Raw genomic sequence first — 19,737 nt, 5'->3', positions numbered from 1 at the left:
ATGTAGCATGTTTTAATGCAAATGACAGAGTATATTACAGATCCCGGTTCTAAATGCATGTGCGCTTCTGTGTAGGTGGTCTATTAAATTTTTGTGTACTTTTCTGTAGTAGGTTGTTCAGAGAGAAAATCGCTGATTAAGTGTTTGTTTGTTTTTTAAAATACATGAATTCATTTTAAGGACCTGATCCTACTACCTGAGCAAGAGTTGCAGATTCTAAGGATTTCTCAAGATAAGGCTCCAGATTCTCCAAATAACTTGGGACTATATCCAACCTGGAAACAGCTGGATTTTTAGCAGAGGAATCAGAGACAAGATATTGCCCCAAAACAACAGTAAAACTAGTCAAAGGCTTTAGCTATCACTGGTCTAATACTTTTACTCCAGTGAAAAAGCTTTCTAACCCTGCCAGCTTTTAAGCAAAACTTTGCTTCATAAACTAGTTGAGTGGCAGCAGCGGCAAGTGAATCAGACCTTTAAAAACTGACTAGTGGCCATAGCCTTTGTAGCTGTTCAGAAAATCTCGTTCTGAAATGCATAGACTCTTAACTGATAGCATTTGAGCCAGTGACATTTGTGCAGACTTAGAGGAATGCACTTTCATTACTAACTTCCATTTCTTTTTTCCCTCATTTTTAGTAACAGCGATTAATCTTTTCTTTGAGAGGCAGTTAGCCCTATTAATCTGAAGTCAGGCAGAAAGCAGGGTAGATTTTCACCTTGTAGACTGACTAAATCAGAGATCCTGACCTTTCACAGCATCTGATGAAATAAGCCTGTTACTTACAACTTATGAAAGCTCATGTTATACATCTCCCCTTCCTTCTGGCTTTCTTTTCTTAGTCATGTTGTGTAAGTTTGTTTATGACTTGGTAACCATAACCATTTTTTGCATCCTCTTAATCTTAAAAAATAAGATAAATAAATAGATTAAAATAATCATTTCTGTTAAATGTTCCTCTCTCTCAGACTCAGCATTCCAAATAAGACTACTAATTTAATTGGCAACTTCTGCTTCAGTGCAATTTCATATAGGGGTTTTTCTTCCAGAAGAGTGGCTCCTATGCCCTTCCTTCTTTTTCTGCCTGTTCTATGGATCTCAGCCACTGAATGCTGAACTTTTTGATTTAATGTGGCTGCCTAAAGTGGATCAAATCATAAAAGATTTTAGGGGGCAATCCTTAGCAAGACCATGATTTGCTAGAACTGTTAATTCTAGTGAGATAGAGGGAAGGTTATGTGCTTGATGGTGTTTAGGTTATACTGAACCTCTGCTTACAGTGACACCTTTCCTGTGGAGGGGAAGACAGATTTAACTGTCAGATCCACCATGTGTGTGTGTCTGTGTGCGCACATGTGAAACAAAGAGAGGTTTTAATTTCTAAAAACCTTGAGTGAAATCTTGGTGTCATTTGAAGCCAATTGAAGCTTTGCCATTGACTTCAGTGAGGCTAGGATTTCACTTCCCATCCCGGGATCCATTGAAGTTGACGTAGCATAAGGTATGTCTATACTGTCCCAACATGACACCGTGGAGTGCCATTTGGAGACGTGGTGGACCCACTACCTCCCTAGCTGGAAGCAGTTTAGCCGCCTTGGAATGTGATGCTTTATGCATGCCAATAAGCCCTGTTTTACAGAGCTTACATAGATGATTGGCTTTCACACAACGGTACAGTAAGGTGACTACACCTTTTCCAGTTCAGGACATAGCATTCTCCAACTGGGCATGGCATATCCCTGTATGATGCTCCCTGGGGCTACCCTAGACTGGTGCAGAGATATCTTCTTATGGGTCATGTGACACCATTGGACTTGGAACTTGTATTGAGCCTACTTGCTATTTATTTGCATGGAACGGGAAAATAAATGGCAAAAATCCAAATTCTTTTGCTCGTGCCAGGCTCTTTGTGTGATGTTATATTTCATTGTTGCCTGGGAAATCGGTGGAAACTCCAGAAACAGCCATAATTGAATGATTGGAACTCTTGAAAATCAGGTCTTCCCAGTTAATCAATTTAAGGAAACCCATATTATTTTCATTATCTTGCATTCTTTCTACAGTAGTTTTCAGATATAAATTATGTTAACATTTTGTGTGAAAATTTTTATATATAAAAAATTATGAAAGGGCATGTGTACTTTAAGTATGAAATAGCAAGTTTCTGTTTTAGATGTTAGGAGCCCATAAGAATGAGAGGGGTTGTTTATCTCCTGTAAAGAGTCAGTGCTGTAAAGAAAAATATTGTATTAGATGTATTTTTTTTAAGTGATTTCTTTGGATTGTTTATTCAGTATTTTATATGGCTCACATATATCCCTGTGAGAATCGCATATCCCATTGAATGCCAACATTCTCCTCAAACATAATCCCTTAAGATCCCATAGCTTTAAGAAAAATATTCCTTCATGTGTGAATGGAGTTGTGTGTCCTCCTTTGTCCTTGGCATGGTTAAAATGTAGCGTTCCCAGTCCAGTGCCACGAGTTTGGGACCATTCTGATTTTATTTAATTTTTTTTGTTGTGATGAGTGTCACGAATATGACAACACACATACATAAATCCAGCTTTAGTGTTAACAAGCGTGTGTGTGTTGTGATTTTGCTTCGGTCCTGTTCACAAATGACTTATGAAAATAAAACAAGTTTTGTACTTAATTTGTATATAAGTATATAAAATTTTAAAAAAATCATGGCTTACTGTAAAACCAAAAATACATGCTCTTTTTGGCTTTTTACTTTACTGCATGACAGAATACATGTGATGATGACAGTGAAGATGGTGCTTTCTAACACCATTTATTTCAATGGCAACTTATCCCATTTCTTCATTTGCCAAGCACATGTGATGGAAAATATTTTGGTTTTAACAGTAGAGTATTATGCAGTAAGTATTGTATTGTTATTTCTGTAATTGTTTTGGAGACAAAACTGTCCCTTTTCAACACATAATGAAATAAATGCCTTACAACATCTCTCACTCCGCAGTTTGTTAATGAGTGAAGAGGGCATGTGTGGGGGTTCTTGCTACGGGCAGCAAAATTTCATGATATCAGTTTTCCCATCTTCCTTTTCAAACTTAGTTACTTTTGGTGGCTAATTGTAGGCCTGATTTATAACTGCCTCACTAATGAGTGTCATTTCTTTTTTCCCAGAAAGATGGTGAGTGAAAAAAAGATATGCATCAAATTTCATTGAGGTTTGACCCTCAAAGTAACCCAGCCATGCTAGTTAGTTCTGTCTTTAAGCATGATTATTGATTCACAGTGCTTTAGTGTGGTCTTTCCTTTATACTTCTGAGAGGAAATTTATTTTTCTAAGAAGCATTTATAAAATCCTGCCTGGGATGTGAATTTGCTTCTCTTTCATCCTTTACTTAATGATAATATAGGGGTACATCTGTGGCATTGGTCAGCAAATATTGACTTGTTAATATTGTGTTCTACTGTAGCTCAGATGTCAAATTTACTAACTAAATTTAATAACTTAAAGGCATCACCCATGCCTGTGGAAAGACTGTCTCTACCACACAGCATTTACAATATTTGGTAAGCAGTTAATTTAAAAGGATGGTTTAAAGAATGAATATTAGAAGCAGGCTACAATTCTCTAACATTTGTAGAATTTTAGAATTCCTATGGTATCACATGCATTTAATTTAGACTAGATCCTCCATGCTTATTCCCAGAAGAGTAATAGAATGTAGAGTAAGGATATTTGCATTTTCTTTTCAGTTAAGATGACCTGCATACAACCTGTGGACAAGTCGTTTCACATTTCTGTGCCTTTCTTCGCTCATGCCCTCTGTCTGTCTTGCCTGTTTATATTACAAGCTTTTTAGGCTTTCTTATTGCACTTGAAAGTAGTTCTCACTGCAATGTGGCCCTCACCGCAGATGGAACCTATAAGCTCTACCATAACAATGATAATTATGAAGGTTGGAGAGACTGGAATCTAACTTGATATGTTAGCTGCACTGCAATTCATAGCCTGGGGGGAGGGCGGGGGTGGGAATTCCATGAGGAATATGGGATAGTTGTCTGTTTAAAAAAATAAATAAACAAGGCCTTTCTTTCCAGTTCAGGCAGTACAGAAATTAGCTGTCCATATGCCACTTACCACTGACTCAGTCTTTGGTTACAGTGATTTGGCTAAAACACAGTTCTAGTTTGTGAAGGTAGGACCATGGTGGTGTTTCCCTGTCAGCTGACAGCAGATTTAAGACTTTAATTGGGCATGAAAAATGGATAAAGCATGCACTGAAGACTGAATCTTTCTTAGCTTTCTCTTCTATTATAAACTGGAGCCAGTATCAAAAAGGGGACCCAGGATTAAGAGTGAAAAAATGGTAGAACTCTTCCTAGACCCAGCTTGTGCTCCTAGTTTTGCTGGATATTTCACTGAAATGATTAGCAATGAGGTGCTTACTCTAGTTCCATATTTGCCTAAGCATTTACAATTCTAGGTGCATCTGCAGTGTTTGTTTAATGTGGTCATTAGTGTTCAGAGTCAATACCCTTTGAGATGAAAGGGGTATCCCAAATCGTCAAGACCTACAGTTCAGGCTGCCATACTGAAGCCTCAGTAAGATGTTCCTGCTTCAAGTCATGCCTGGGAGGCTTCCTTTGTAACTGTGAAGACTGGTTTTCATCTTACAGATTCTGATGTAGCTATTGTACGGGTTGTAACATGATGTACCATGTAGTTGCTACGTTTTGACACTTGTGCATTGAAATGAAGATGCACTGTAAAAAAGCAAATTGACTACATTGATCCCATCCATTACATCCATCCCATGTGTATAATTTATCCCAATGGGAGAAGATATGAAATTCTTGAGTTAAATTCTGTCCTTAATTACACTGCTACAGCTCTGAAAATTAGTGTGGCCTGGAACAGAATGAGATTCCTTAAGGCTGGCCTTCTTAACCTTGCTAGACTTTCTTTTTCTTTCTGAATTCTCTCCCTTCCTGCCCAAACTATTTGCTTTTCATTTCTAATTAGATCAGTTGCAGAAACTTCTAAATCATATTTAGTTTGCTTAAATTCCTGATGCTGGGTCTACAGGCACTGTCCCTTTTTGTATCTTCCATTGAAGCAGATGGAAAACCTGGCATCTGAATTCTGGCTCTGTGGGCACCTATACATGTGCAGCAAGGCTTTTCCAATGCACTGTAATTACAGCATATTGGAGCAAACTCTAATAGAGTCTACTGGAATGGTAATTACCACACTTTAGTTAAAGTGCCTCCACTGCCATTTTTCAATACAGGGTTGCTGAGGCATATAACACTTGGAATGCTTTAATTAGAGCAGCTTTGAGTTGCTCTAATTAAAGCGTCCCGCATCCCCTGCCATGGAGCATGTGTATAAACAACCTATGGGCGCACACATGCCAAGGTGCACACTTCCCATAGCACAAAAAGCTATGGCACATATTTGTGCTGCTGCTTTTTGTTGCAGAGCACACCCCTGCATGCATGCTCTGGATGCAGTAGGAAAGGCTGGGGTGTGCACCTGTGCTGGCCCTCGCAGCCTTACTTGGGGCCCCAGGGGTCTCCCAGGGCAGCAGTGGCATCAAGCCGGCTACTCGGAACCTGTCCAACAGCCAGACTATGGCTCTGGCTGGCCAGGCTCCATTTCTGGCAGTGCACACTGCTGCCATGTGCACTATGCTGTTTTTTGTTTTTTGTGTTTTTTTTAGCTGTGTTTTTTTTGTTTTGGTTTTTCTTACACCAGGATCTTCCGAGGTCCAAACAAAAAAACCCCATCGTGCTGTGAACTAGCAGTGTGGTCAATGGGTGCACATGTGCAGTGTGCAGTTCAGTGTCTTAAATGGATTTGCAGTACCACAAACTACACATTGCGCTCCTCAGGATGCATCCTATAGGTTTTTTTAAATGCAAGAAACCTGCCTGCCTATTGTTCTCCTGCACCTCACCCTGTTTTCTGAACCTGCATGTGATGGTCATAACTCACTCCCTGCTACATGGTTGTCTTGACACAGTTTCATACTAGTTAACACTAACAGCAGGCAATAAAATAGTGCTTAATGTATCAGTATGGCGGGACAATATAGAAAACTTTTTTTCATGGGAATAGAGGAGATTTTGGTCCTCTCTCTACTTGGGTTATACAATAAGAAAACCCCTTGTGCTGTGTGCAAGGATTGAGAAACAGCTGGAAAAACAAAGGAGGGAACCCATCACCATTTTATTTTTCCTTAGATAAATTTTTATATAGAATATATTACAGTCAGAGTTCTCAGATTTTAATCAAAAGATAACAAGTTATTGCAGTTTTATCCAGAGAAACTAATGGTAGAAGTGAAACATTCTAGAAAGCTGTCCTGTTTTTTTTTTAAAAATCAAAAGAAAAAACCCAAAATGCCAGAAAATGCATGAATAAGTCACACGGTTCAGGCTACAGGACTCCAAAGGGTACAAGAAAGAATCCAGAGTGGCTGAGAGAACACAAAATCAAGTATGAAGCAGAGGGTAAGCACAACACTGTAGCAAAGAGGGCCAAGCCTGTTATTTCCTAGCAATACCAGCTTCCTAGATGAAATGCTTTTGCTCCATCTTTTATTTATTTATTTATTTAACCAGTGAATTAAAAAGCTGTGTAAAAGGAGTCAATTTCTGGCTTCTACTGATGTTACAAGTTGGGAAAACTTCAGCCTCTTCTTAGCTCATGAAGCTTGTGAGCCACTTTCTCCAGTTCAGCTTCTATTGCTGCCAGGCTCTCCAGCTCTTGATCCTAAAGTAACAAGCCAATAAATCAAAATGATCCCACAGGTGAGCCAGCCCTTAACTTTTTTCCCCTCCCCCCATTGCCTCATTAAAGATGGGAGGGGGCTTAGTTATTTGAATTTTGATCTGCTTTGTAGGCAGCCCAGAGGCAATGTGGTTTTCAGTGGCTGAAATAAAAACGTGATGGTCTGAACTGAGATTCCCTTCCCCTGTCTTGTTCCAGATCACACATCAGGCCAGTGGCTTGTCATATCACCTCTTTGCTCTTTTTCCCCTCTAGCCCTTTCTTTAGACTACAAACTCAGCATGGCAGACACTGCCTTGCACAATACATTGGTACAATACCAGCATGCCAGGGCTTGGATCTTGGTTAGGAGGGTTTTACTCTAAAATAAAATAAGTAACTTTCTGAAGCAGGTTGACATTTACTGCCTTGAAACCACTGAGAGCTTTAGCTGCCTTCTGTGTGAGCCCTTCTTGCTGGGAGGGGCTGCAGACACATGCCCTAGATTTGAAATCAGCCAACTGTTCCCTTTTTATTCTAAATGTAAAGTGTTCTTGATGTAACCATCAGCTGTGTCACACACTCCTAACATATACAGTAGTGGCATGGCAGCTCTCTGCTGTTTTCCAAGATCTAAGGAATAAAGAAATTCATAATGCATTGATGTAGGAGATCTGAGACATCCAGCCAAGTGCAGAAGAGATCAGGAGCTCCTGCTTGGAGATTTTAATCTCCTTAAAATTAAAGCTGGGTTGTTCAGAAAAGATGTAAAGAATCCAGATAGTTTTAATATTCACAGACAAGGAGAGTATTTCTCAGTTCGTACACCAAACGCCATCTTAGAAACATGTTTAGAATAATCTAGGCAAGATAATTCAGAACACTCTTTTACTGCTTTACATGCCAAGTAGATGCTACTCATGGATCAGTCTTTACAACACCCTGGTGACTTAGGTAAGTAAAACCCTCCCCCACATCCTTCAGAGAGCAGATGCCCGAGACGAGTAGCCATGTGAAGTGACTTGCACAAGACCATGCAGCAAGACAGTGGCAGAGAGCTATACTTGAAGTCAAGATCATGTGAATCTCTGGGCAGTTTGGTACAGGAGAGATAATCTGCTTCATTTACAGTGCTTGCCATCACTTTATCCTAACACAGCACATATGGAAATTAAACTTCCTGTTACACTGAGGGTAAGCAGCATTACTCACATCAGTTAATCTGTCTGTGGGTTTGTTTTCCCAAGCTTAGAGGAGAGATGAGAAAAGCCAGCAAAGCAACTTACAATTGCTGATATCCTCTTAATGATTCCTTTTCTCTGGATTTGCTGTGAGTATGATGCTTGCTGGTTATGGGGATGTAGGTTTACAAATATTCAAAACAAACCTGGCAGCTCACTGACCTACTAGGAGGTACTTCACGTGCTGTATAGGGACTGGATTACACCTGTACAGAACAAAGGGCTCCTGGTGCCTGCATGGGCATAAATGGTGCCTTGAACCAGCAGTCCAGCTCCACACATGCTGCTGTATAAACACACAGAGCCTAGCTGTGCATTTAGACTGCTCCTCTTTAAACAAACAAAAAGTATAAAAAGGTAATGGGGAAATTTATTAATGAGCAACCCTTCCCAAAACACACTTTGGGTGCTTTTTGCTGTGGCCCTTTTCTGAGGCTATTTTGGTATAGGTGGTCTCCTTAAGGCACAGTATTTGTCCAAACTAGTCTGCTCTCAAACCCCATGTCTTGCTACAAAATAACATGGGTTCATTTAGCAGACTAACCTGGGCCATGTGCCATTGACCGTAGGCATGCACATAGAGATGCGGACCTCTGGCACTAACAGCACAACTTCCTACCAGCTAAATGTTCCCTTGGGGCTACTAATAAATAGCAAAGATTTGTACTGGCTAAAGGCCACTGCCAGAGTGAGCCATGTCTCCAGGCTAAGATGCATGCATTTTCTGGAGGAGGGGAGGGCAGGGTAGAAATAAAAGGTAAAACCCAAAAGGCTCAGCCCTGCTAGTGGACCTGGTCTCTACACTGGAAAATGACTATCAGTCCCAATGAGAATTTGCCCAAGCCTAGCTGCAATCCACAAAGGCCAGTGCTCCAGTACTGCTGAAGTGGCCTTTGACCTGCCTCACTGCTACAGAAGAGGGCAGCAACACATCCAACCCATGCTAGAAACATTCAACCTTCTGCTTTCAACAGCATGCAAATACCAAGTTTGATCTTGCCTTGTTGCACAGGTGGTTTATGGGGGAAGACTGCCATTCAAATCCCTAGTGCACCAGGAAGGGCACTGCTGCAGTCCAGGACTTGGTAAACTAATCAGGGTGAGTTTCTGTTTCTGAAGGACTTGTCCCCAGAGCAAAGATGCTCTGAAATCTGCTCTCCTGAACACCTTCTCCCCCACCCCATATACATCCCTATTCCTAATCCTTGTCCTTAGTTAAATAATGAAGAGCAAAAAAAAAAAGAGAAGCATTTCTGCAGTAGTCTAATAGCAGGACACACTTTTAAGATGAGGTAGTCAGATGTCACTGAAGATTAATGAATGCAGAGCTGTACAGTTGGATCTTCTTAGGGGGGAGGAAAATAAGATGGGTCCTCAAAATCCTTAAAGGCCCTGGTTTTTCACAGGCCCTGACCCTTCCAAGAAGTACTGGATGGACCTTCCTCCAGAGTCTACTAAAACCATTGTTTAAGGCAACCAAGGAATATCCACAGGACTTAGCACCTCCCACCATAGCACAAGGGATTTAACTTGAGGGACTAAATGGCTTCTCTTCTGAAAGACTACTCAGCAGGTACAGAGAGTGTTGAGTATTATCCTATCCCACGCAATTTCTACTCTCCTTCAGGATAGTGCTCTTGATTCTGCCAATGGCTAACATCACTCGAAGCAGCACATCCTGTTTTGTGGTGGGGGAGAGGCTGGTTTTGCGACTAAGGCTTGGTGCTGGGAAGCTTCTATTTCCAAGTGTGTCCCAAAATTCCTTGACGGATGGTTTGCTCATGCTCTCTGCGCTCCAGTTTCCTCAGTTGTAAAGTGGGAATAATACTTACCTGCATAGGCATCACCTTTTATTTTTGCCGGGGGTCCTAAGTTAATGGACATAGGAAGAAATGCATAACACTTTCCATGAGGGAGATGGACCCATTCTTACATGCCCAAGGCTCTTTGTAAAGCATTTTGATGGAAGGAGCTAAGAGGTGCCATCATGTAAGTTAAGAAAGTCAGTATCCTTTCCTCAGTGCATTTGCACACATGTGGACTTACCCTGCTATAGGCAAATTTAATCCTCTAGCCTATTAGTGCCACCTACTTCATTTGGATATGGAACCTCCTGCAAGTTCCCTTTTTGCAGCATTAAAGGTATTGAACTTCTCCTCTTTCATCAACTGCTGCCTAGAGGAAAGTTGTTAAAGGTACCTGGTTGCCTCCCCAGAGAGATGGAAAGATGGTCTATTTATAACATAGTCAGCTCTTTGTAAACATGGTGATTTCAGTGCTAAAAGATAGCATACTAAACTAGCTGACTTTCAAGATGAAAACTAAGCTGCCAGTCCCAGAACAATGGGAGTAATTGGCATTAAGGAGTTTTAGTTGCTTCTAAGAGTGATTCTAAAGTAATAGTCATTCCCATAATCTCCCTGCGCCTGCAGGGAGTCCAAGCATGCTGAGAGGTAGGTATTTCAGTATTTCTGAATGTCAGGAGGATAGCGTGGAACATTATTGCCAGAATCCTAAATACCCACAGAGAGATGGAAGAGTAATTTCTGTTTTAGTGGTTTCCCTCTGCCCAACACATTTCAGTCCTTTCTGCAGTGTTCAAATAAATTGTATATGTAACACCAGTTAGTGTGGTTATACTCTTAGAGTTCAGTTAACAGTTGAACATCTAGTTATTTTATAAACACACTCTGAAAGTAACAGGAAAATGTGGCCTGGAAGCATAAAACAGAATGGAGGACGGCCATCTGCTAAAACATCAGTACCAGACCAGTGCTGGAGGCAGGATAATATAAGACCTGGCCTGACTTCACAAACAGAACCTGAGCTTGATTTGTTCTCCTATTCTAGGAGGAAGCAGAGGAATAGGAAGGATGAAAAGTATAGTAAAGGGGGTTCTCTCCTACAGGGCTCTACCTGTATCTTTGGTGGGGAGAGTTCTTGTGCTCACATGCTTTTACTGTGGACTGTCTCCCCTAACTTTCCACCCTTTCCCTTGGGGCTCCATGATGGGATATACAATCAGTTAACTGCAGTGGATACTCAGGACCCCAACACCTTAGATGCTGACTGAAAGCTTACAAAAGCACTTCTTCCCCCCAAAAAGCAAATTAAGTTCTTTGGCAAAGGTGCAGGTGTGTCACTTCCCCCTTAGCTATAGCCACTGCAACCCTGATCAGTTTGACTGCAGAAGTTGCTCCTCCTTGCAGTCCCAGTTATTCTGATTGGCTTGCTGTTCAGTAGGCGGTCAGGATGTCTCAATAGCAGGCCAGAGCTTATGCAGTAGCAAACAACAGGTCTCACCTTATTAACTTAAATACATGTTCCATCCATTCTGGTATGAATGGGTCATACTGTAAGGGGCTCATGCATCCATTCTCCCCTGCAGCTGCAGGGGTGAACTCAGTAGGGCTTTGAAGAAATAAAACTTAATGAAGGCCTTGCACAGGTCCTCTAAGGGGGAAGGGAGGAACAAAGTGACTACACGGTTGTTCAATGCCAAGTCAGTCATTTGCCTTGCCAGCTCTTCCAGAGTGTGCATCAAAGTGTTTTTAGTGTCTCCTTTGATTTGCCTCCATTAAGGCCAGGTCTGGAATAATATCCTTGTGCAATTTCCCCTTTGTCTTTTAATTTTTAAGATATGGCAGGGAAAAATAACCTATTTCTAGCCTTGGGGAAATAAGTAGCAGCATACCAGGAAGAGAAAAAAGGAAGAAAGGGAGGAAACTAACTGAATATATAGAAATATATAATATGGATATAATACATTATGTGAGATGAAGAACCTATAGCCACAGCTCCACACAATTCCCAGAGACCTACACTTGGGTAGCTTCAAAACTCATGCTAGTTAAAGTTAATGGTAAAAACTTCAGTTTCTTCTGTCCAGCCCCTTCCCCTCCCTCCAGTCCTTTATGGCAACAGTCCCTTGTCTGATAAGTGCCTCAACTTACCTTGTGTTTTGCCAGCCTGAGCCTCTATTGGTCCTGGCCCTGGCTTTCCACTTAGTGCCTAGCACCAAATGAAAAGAAGTTTGTGACAGTTTTCCCCCAGGGCATAGGCCCAGAGGCACATAAAGACAGCAAATATAAAATCAAATATTAAAGGGGAATTCTCTATGTTGCCACCAAGAGGCACATACATTCACCTAAATAACATGTGCAACTCCAGAAGCTAACTGTAAGTATGCTTTTGTAAGGCTGCTTTCTACATATGAATTTTGGTCTGCTTAAGCAATCTGGCTCTGTAAATGTGGCTCAGGTACATACATTGCTCCGACTGCCTCCGGGATTTTGTTTTTAAACCTGTATGGTTCCATTTCCATACACATAATAACTAACAACCCTGAACAGCAGAAAGGTCACAAACTGGTAAAACGCATGTTTCTTCCCAACACTGGGCTTACTGAAGTAGCTCTGTCATGTGAGTGAGGCACCTTCCTACACCTTCAAGGGCACTTTGGATAATTGCTAATATCTACATGGTATTTTCAAATACATGCACAGGTCTCTCACCAACCTCTGTTCTTCTGTTAGCACTTCCCTCTTCATCTTTTTTTTCCTCTGGCATGGGGGCAAGTGGAAACCCTTCACTGCTGTCCTCCTTCGAGTGGTGATTCCAAGACCTTCTTACATCTTCTTCAGGACTATTAAAGTCATACTTGCGGGACCTGAATGACATTTTCATGGATCTGTCTGGGTCTTCACCACCGTCATTTTCCTCCATGCGCTTCTTGGTTGTCAGCTGCTTAGCCAGCTCATCCATTTTGTTCCATCTCTTCAAGTCTCCCCACTCTTTGGAAGACTCCTCCTCCATTTCCTCACTTTTTACTTCCCTGGTGTGATAGGCGTCCTCTGCCTGCATGGCTTCATCCTCAGAATGATGCCTCCCTCCTTTCATTTGGTAGGATTTCTCTTCTTCAGAGCTCCTCCCTCCTTTGCCAAAGCCTAAAGCATCTTCATTATCTGAAATATTTATTGAACATTATGACAATGAAAATGAGGTTTTGTTCGGAGCTAATTGTATTCAACCATACCTTATTTACTACTTACAGAAGGGGCCAGGATGAGCAAATTTGACTTTCTGGCTAACAAAGAGCTAAATCAGTGGTTCTCAATCTCTTTAGGCCTGAGGCATCCCTTGAAAAATGCCAGCTCAAAACCCATTGTTTGACTATAGAAAAAAAATACAGCAACTTTTCTGTTGCAAAGAACTCAGAAAGACTACAACGGATGAGAGTGTTTTAACACCATGAATTCCCATTTGAAAACTTTGGGTTTATGTTGTGAATCATGTTTGTGCATCTAACAGGGGGGCACCCCACAGCATCCTGGTTGACAGTCACTGGTCAAAATGAAAACACAGCTAGTTATTCTGATGTGCTGAAGAAAAAAATATGGATGCAGTGCAGTGTTGATGGTAGAGACTGGAGTCAGTGACATTCATAAAACACTTAGCAACCCTGAGGAGCAGAAATAACTTAGTTAGAAACTCTTTAAGAACTGTATCCAGCCAGAGTCACAGTCAAAGCAAAGTGTCAGAGGACCAGAAGTACAAAGACATTTAGGTGCCTGTACAGACAGGCAACCACTAGTGGAACTTCTGGTGGCAGTTGGATACCTAACACATTTGTGTATTTTGTATGTACCTATTTTTATTTCTAGGCTGCTATGTGCCTTTGTAAATCTGTCCTGAAATTCTGTCAAATACAAAACCCCCAAAACAAACAAACAAAAAAACAATCAATGAGGTGGTTCAGGCACAATCAGAAATACATACGGTCTCCCCTCTGAATCTCCTCACTCTCATCCTCATTTGACCCGAGGAGCCCGTCTGTTTCTGTTGGGTGTTCATCTCTGGGGGTGTCTCTCCTGCCACTATCTTTCTCAGCATGTTCTTCTACAGCTTCCTCCTCTTTGCTTTCCTCCTGGTCCTTTTTAGAAACTCTTTCCCTTGCTTCCTCAAGCTCCAGACTTTCATTGGTCCCTGCAGGCTGATCTTCATCCTCTTGGTGCTTCTGCTCAGACAGCTCATCCTCGCGGAGGTCATCACCAATGTGATTGTCTAAAGCATCTTCTCTTGGGGATTCTTCTGCCTCACCAATCTCATTGCTCTCAAATTCCTCTGCATTCTCCTTGTCGTTTTCAGGGTCAATGTCACGTGGCCTTGGCTCTCTCTCTTCCAGGCTGTTTTTCTCGTCCTCTTTTGAGTTCTCCCTCTCATTATGCTGCATTTTTTCTGCCTCTAGCTCAGCAAGGGAGGCTGCAGCTTCCTCTGCAGGGATCTCCTTTCCCTTATCTGTGGGGTCAATATGGCAAAAATAGAACCTGTCTTTAATTGTCTGTTTTACATATGAAGAGACTTCTACATTTTTCTGAGGATAAGTTCAATTCATTGAATCATTTAAGTGCAAAGTTAAATGATTTAAGTGAAAAGGATTTGCTTACATTGAAGCGTGTCAGTACTTCCACTGAAGCTTACTATATTGAACAAGTCAATGTATATGCTCATGCCCTGATGAAGCAGCATCTTTGCTGTGGTCTAGACTTAAATGGCAAGCTAGCAGTCCCCTAGAAATCAGACTAAATATATAAAAGTATCAGAGATGCCAAAATGCTTTCTGCTACATGACTCAAAGGGCTGTAACTCTCAGAACAGCCCAAAGAGATAGCAATGTGTTATTTACATGTAACATGGGGTTGTAATCTGGTCAGCTGGCCACATGATTCTACCAATTTATGACTGTTCACCTCGGACTGATCTCAGAGCTCTCATGTAAAAGAGTAATTATAATTATATTCTCATTTCAAGAGAAAAAGGAACGGTAAAAAGCAAGAGGTATATGAAAATAGAACAGAGGACAAAGTATGGCATATAACTGGAAGGAGAGAAAGGGAGAGAATAGAATGAAAAAACACAGAGAAAAACCTGTGAGGTGAATAAATGTAATGAATGTCCCTCATTGTACTAAATATCCCTGGCATAAAAGGAGCAATGGTCTGACTGGCTGAAGTCCCAGATGTAGGAGCATGAGGGTCAAGACTCCTCATTCTAATCGTGTCCACTGGGGCTGGGAGAGTGATTATGCCACCAGCACTGTAATTTGTACAATAAGGCAATGCCTGGCTTCTGCTCCCACAGATTTCAGTGGGAGGAGGATCAGTTTCTGGCCAAAGGAGAGTTTTCAGTCTCCTTTAGTCTTGCTCCCATAATAACAAGCAAATCAATGGGAGTGGTTATTGGTCACAGAGGGTCAGCAACCCTGGGTGCATGGCAGACGATAGCAACAGCTGAGAACATTGCCCAGCAAGGGATAATAAACATCTAATAGAAAAAGCTCTGTAGCACAGTAGGAACTACACTCGATTCATTTAATAGTGGTGTGGTTTACTTTGGACTCCATTCTCTATGGAAGTCTGTTTGTAGCAGGCTTCTCTGATGTTGGCATGACCTTCCTCTTACAATGGAAAAGGGAGAGCATTGAACTATAGAAGGTAACTGTGAGGCAGCTCTAGTTAGTAGGACTAACTAGGGAGGAAAAAAACCCAGCCAAACAGAAAACCCACAGCTGAATCGAATACTTTTAGGATGTAAGCCCACATTATTTCAAGAGCTGTATGACTCAGCTATTAATGTTGTATGATGGGGGTGATTGTAACATGTAAACTAGAAAAAATATACAGCTAGTCAGAGTTACGATTCTTTTCATAAGTTATCAAGTGTTTCACCAGCTGGCACTCATTCTAATATGAAAATGGGCGATACTTTTGGCAACAAGATTGGGGAGAAAAAAAATTCAGCATTGGCTATCATCTAGAATTTCACCATTTACTCTAGCTCAGAAATGACTTATTTCCTAAGCCTTTGACCAATTCCAAAGCAAGCCCAAGGTCACTAGGCTATTTCAGCAGTAAAAAGGCCCCCACATATGCAGGATATGTATGCATCAAGGCTGATAGAAAGAACATCCCTATTACTGGTGATACACTGATTTACAGTGGGTTATGCTGACACTAACCTCTTTGCATGTTATCATTCTGGCTTTCAAGGACTTCTGAAAGTTCATCTTCAAACCCACTGTTTTTCTTCTGCTGCTGGTTTCTTTCATTAGCACCTGTACCAAGGAGGGAAGGGGAAAAAAAGAGCAATGTTCCCTACTATATTTTAAAGATTGGGATTGGAATAAAAGTTTCAGAATATTTTTTTTTTCAGAATGAATCTTGGACAGTGAAAATCTGGATGAGAATATAAATTAGCAGGGCTAAACCTAGGAGTAGCTTGAACCAACTGGAATCACAAGGCCTAAGTAAAGTACATTGTGTGTAAGCCAGTGTATCAGAGAGATATAATCCCTAAGCAAACAGACATTTAATGTGAGAGAGACATCTGGAAAGCAGCAATGCTGCAGGAGGGGACTCAGGGTGGATGGAAGAATATGAACTGAAATGCAAGGCCCTCCTCCAACAAAGCATGCTAAGTATATGCTTATTTTTAGTCATAAGTAATTCCACTGAAGTGGTGCACTTCTCCTTCCAGGAGTTCCCTAATTATCTCCATGATTCAAAGGGTAACCAGGACTTATACATCTCTTCCTGCTCAGTGCTTGCTATTCCTGCAATGCAACATTCTTGCCCCCTCTCCCATGTGCAATCCCTTCCACTTGGTATATTCATGGGAAGCTGTGGCCTCTTTTGCCAAACCCTCCAGTAAAGAAGATAAATAGGGATTCTTCCACACAGTATGCTGTATCGCTCTCACATTTCATTGGAAAAGGAGAAGCAAGTAGGGATAGTGTCCAGAGACCCTAACTCTTAGTCAAGATAGTGGTTCCTATTGTGCTAAGTTATACACAAACACAAAACTAGTCCCTGATTCCAAAATAATATAACTTAACTAGGTAAGGCGAGACAAGTGCTAGGAGAAAGGAAGTAGTGTTACTCATGATTTTCTGATTGGGGAACTGAGACATAATGCAACTTGCCCAAGGTCACACAAGATATCTGTGGTAGAGCCAGGAATTGATTGCACATTTCCTGAGTCTCAGTTTAGTATCTCTGCTATTAAACCATCCACCCAGCTCTTCTCTAGCACTTTGGCTATGCCTATTCTGGGAATACAGTCTCAATTTATCCCACCTCCAAATCTTAGTAAGGAAAAAAAGAGGGTCAACATTTTTGGACCAGTCCTCCTCCCTCACTATGAAGAGGCCAAGCACTATGAAGTATGGTCTTGTCTAGTCACACTTATCTCATTCCCAGCCAGGACAGAGTAGAGAAAAAAAGAAGAACCTACTATGGCCAATACTTCCCCACTTCCTTCCTTCAGCTGCTTCCCTGAGATGCAAAAAACATTTTGCATTACAAACCTAAGGAAAACACAGTCTGTGATGAGAGAATAACAACAGGGAGAATGGGATAGCAAGAAACCCTTTTAACTCAGCTCATCTTGTATTATTTTAAGCCTGGTTTAATTTGAGGTGTTGAAAGGCACCAGTACAGAAGACTCATATAGAGCTATAATAAAACTTGTTGCCACCCCTCCTCACAGTTTAATTAATGCCGGACTATACCTTCAATTGCAATTTCTTGAAGCTCCTTCAGTAAATTTTGATGTCGAAGGATTGAAACGATCCTTTTATCTATGACAGAGAAGCTTTGTTATGGAAGATTTTGAACAGCAAGACAAGCTTTTTTACCTGCCTTTTTTATCTGGTCCTTTATCTAATCAGCTGATTTTTTAGATTTGATCTTACTGGTAAATCCCCCCGCCAAATCAGTTTACTTAAAAGTTACTAGATTTTTTATTTCATACAAATGACTCCCAAACTTCAGCTTCAGTGCAGGCAGTGCTTTGTCCTGAACTTTGTCCTGACAGGGCACATGCTCTGAACTGAGCAGTATGTTATTTACAGCTGATAAGCAGTTTTCATGAGACCATGGTAAAGCAGTTTTCCATACCTCCTCTGAGAGTTTCTAGGCATTCCTGGCTGATTGGCAGTGGGCTTGGCTTTGACAAAGTATCTGAAATGACTTCTACAATGCACTTCCTCACCTAGAATGATACAAGCGTATAGATTAAAACATCCCTGCTCTTGTTTGTATTAGCCAAGTGATAGGGAAAAGGCCAGGGCCCATTTCATCTTATACTCCACCATTTAGATTTGGGATGTCCCATTTTCAGGTTCATACTGCTAAGACAAGGTATACAATTTCCAAACAAAGGTGCAGTACATATGTCAATTTCCTACGCATTCATTAGACTTGGAGAATACAATATCTACTACCTAGCTCAGTGTCTGTGTTAAAATTAAGGGAAGGGCCAACAATGATTAACCCTACAGTGAGGATCTGCTGCTGCAGTATTTATGCAGAAAAATTACCTATTGCAGTCGCAGCATTTATCTAGCATCTGATAAGGCACATTAGGGTCAGAACTGCCAACTGAAGAAGAGTCCACAAGTGAATAAAATTAATTCTTGGAGAAAAAAATTCTAATTCACCCTGCTCATCTCTTCGCATCCCAAACTTCTGTCATCTTTCGGTGTCCATCATGCAGGTCTGAACTCTGGCACTGTGACACTTTGAAGAGATTCAGAATACTGCCATATTGCAAATTAACTCTAATCAACAACTCCCAGTTGACTAGGATGGTACAATCTTAAGTATACTAATTCTCCAATCAAAAAAGTCTAACTGTTCATAAATTGCAAAGCATTAATTCTTTTCAGCCATGTGATTTTGCAGATTAAAGTGATTTTAGAAAGGGATGATATAGTGAAAGATCTTCTTGAAATGCTAGAATGATTTTGTAGCCATGATGGTCCAGGAAGTATGACAGTGGCCAAGAATTCTGTGGGTGATATATTTTATTGGCCCAACGGCATTGTTGAGAGAGCCTTAGACAAGCTTTCAAATGCAGAACATTCTTCTTCAGGTCCTTGCTTTCTGCTTGAAAATGTTCTCAGTGTTCAAAGAGATTGCTTGCAACTCTAGAAAGAGTTCAGGATAGATATACAATACCAGGGGAAAGTAAATTAATGTCTACACTTTCTTTGATTTCTTCCACACCACACACAATCCATTAGTATTAATTTTAGATGTGCTAAAATGAACTGCTTGTCCACTGAATGAGAGCAGCAGAAACCAATGTCCTTTTTCATACTGAGTAGCTTCTCACTGCATGAGACGTCGGTAGGACCTGTGGGGCAAAGTGTTGCTAATCATGCAAAATGTGAAGCTGGATCAAAGAAATGCAGTAAAATCAGCATTCTCTAGCTCTATTCCCATGTTCTCTTGTTTTATGCTTTAAACTGGTTGATTCGGCTGAGAGTTTACACTGAGCGAAGATTTCAGGGTCGGGCCCTAAAAGGGCACATGAACACTACAAAACAGTCTAGGTCAGGAAGTGAATAAGATTATCTCCAGCTGTAAGTAACCAAAGCAGAACAGCTATAATTACTCTGGATGTAATTTCTCCATAGATCTTCTCTAAGTACATTCATGCAACTACATTCTTAAGACCCAGTTATGTTGTACCTACTCAGAAAAGCACCCCATCGAAGCTGCCTGTAAGTGAGCAATACCAGCTTTCTAGGGCAGGGGTGCTCAGCCCCTAATCTGACCCCTGGGACCAGTCCACGGGGCTCCCCATAGATCTGTGCAGGGCACTGGAGGGCCCCAGAGCCCAATCCCATCCATGCAGGGGTGTCAGGGGGCCTGGGCCAGCTCACAGGCTGGCCCTGC

At 41.2% G+C, this 19,737-nt stretch overlaps 1 protein-coding gene across 1 annotated transcript; it reads right to left on the bottom strand.

The window, feature by feature from the left end:
• Positions 1 to 6,186: 6,186 nt before the first annotated feature.
• On the bottom strand, positions 6,187 to 19,492 carry CHGA (chromogranin A). Its single transcript, XM_019551146.1, has 7 exons — positions 19,454 to 19,492; positions 17,953 to 18,046; positions 17,565 to 17,633; positions 16,014 to 16,109; positions 13,775 to 14,293; positions 12,515 to 12,960; positions 6,187 to 6,758 (listed from the first exon to the last, which is right to left on the bottom strand). The coding sequence occupies exons 1-7, from the start codon at positions 19,490 to 19,492 to the stop codon at positions 6,675 to 6,677; spliced, it is 1,347 nt and encodes a 448-aa protein (XP_019406691.1). The 3' UTR covers positions 6,187 to 6,674.
• Positions 19,493 to 19,737: the final 245 nt, after the last annotated feature.

Source organism: Crocodylus porosus, unplaced genomic scaffold, assembly GCF_001723895.1.
Source record: "Crocodylus porosus isolate Cpor-Errol unplaced genomic scaffold, CroPor_comp1, whole genome shotgun sequence".
In the NCBI taxonomy this organism is placed as follows: Eukaryota; Metazoa; Chordata; order Crocodylia; family Crocodylidae; genus Crocodylus; species Crocodylus porosus.
Note: the sequence above shows the minus strand (reverse complement) of the source record. Positions and strands in the feature narration are given on the sequence as shown.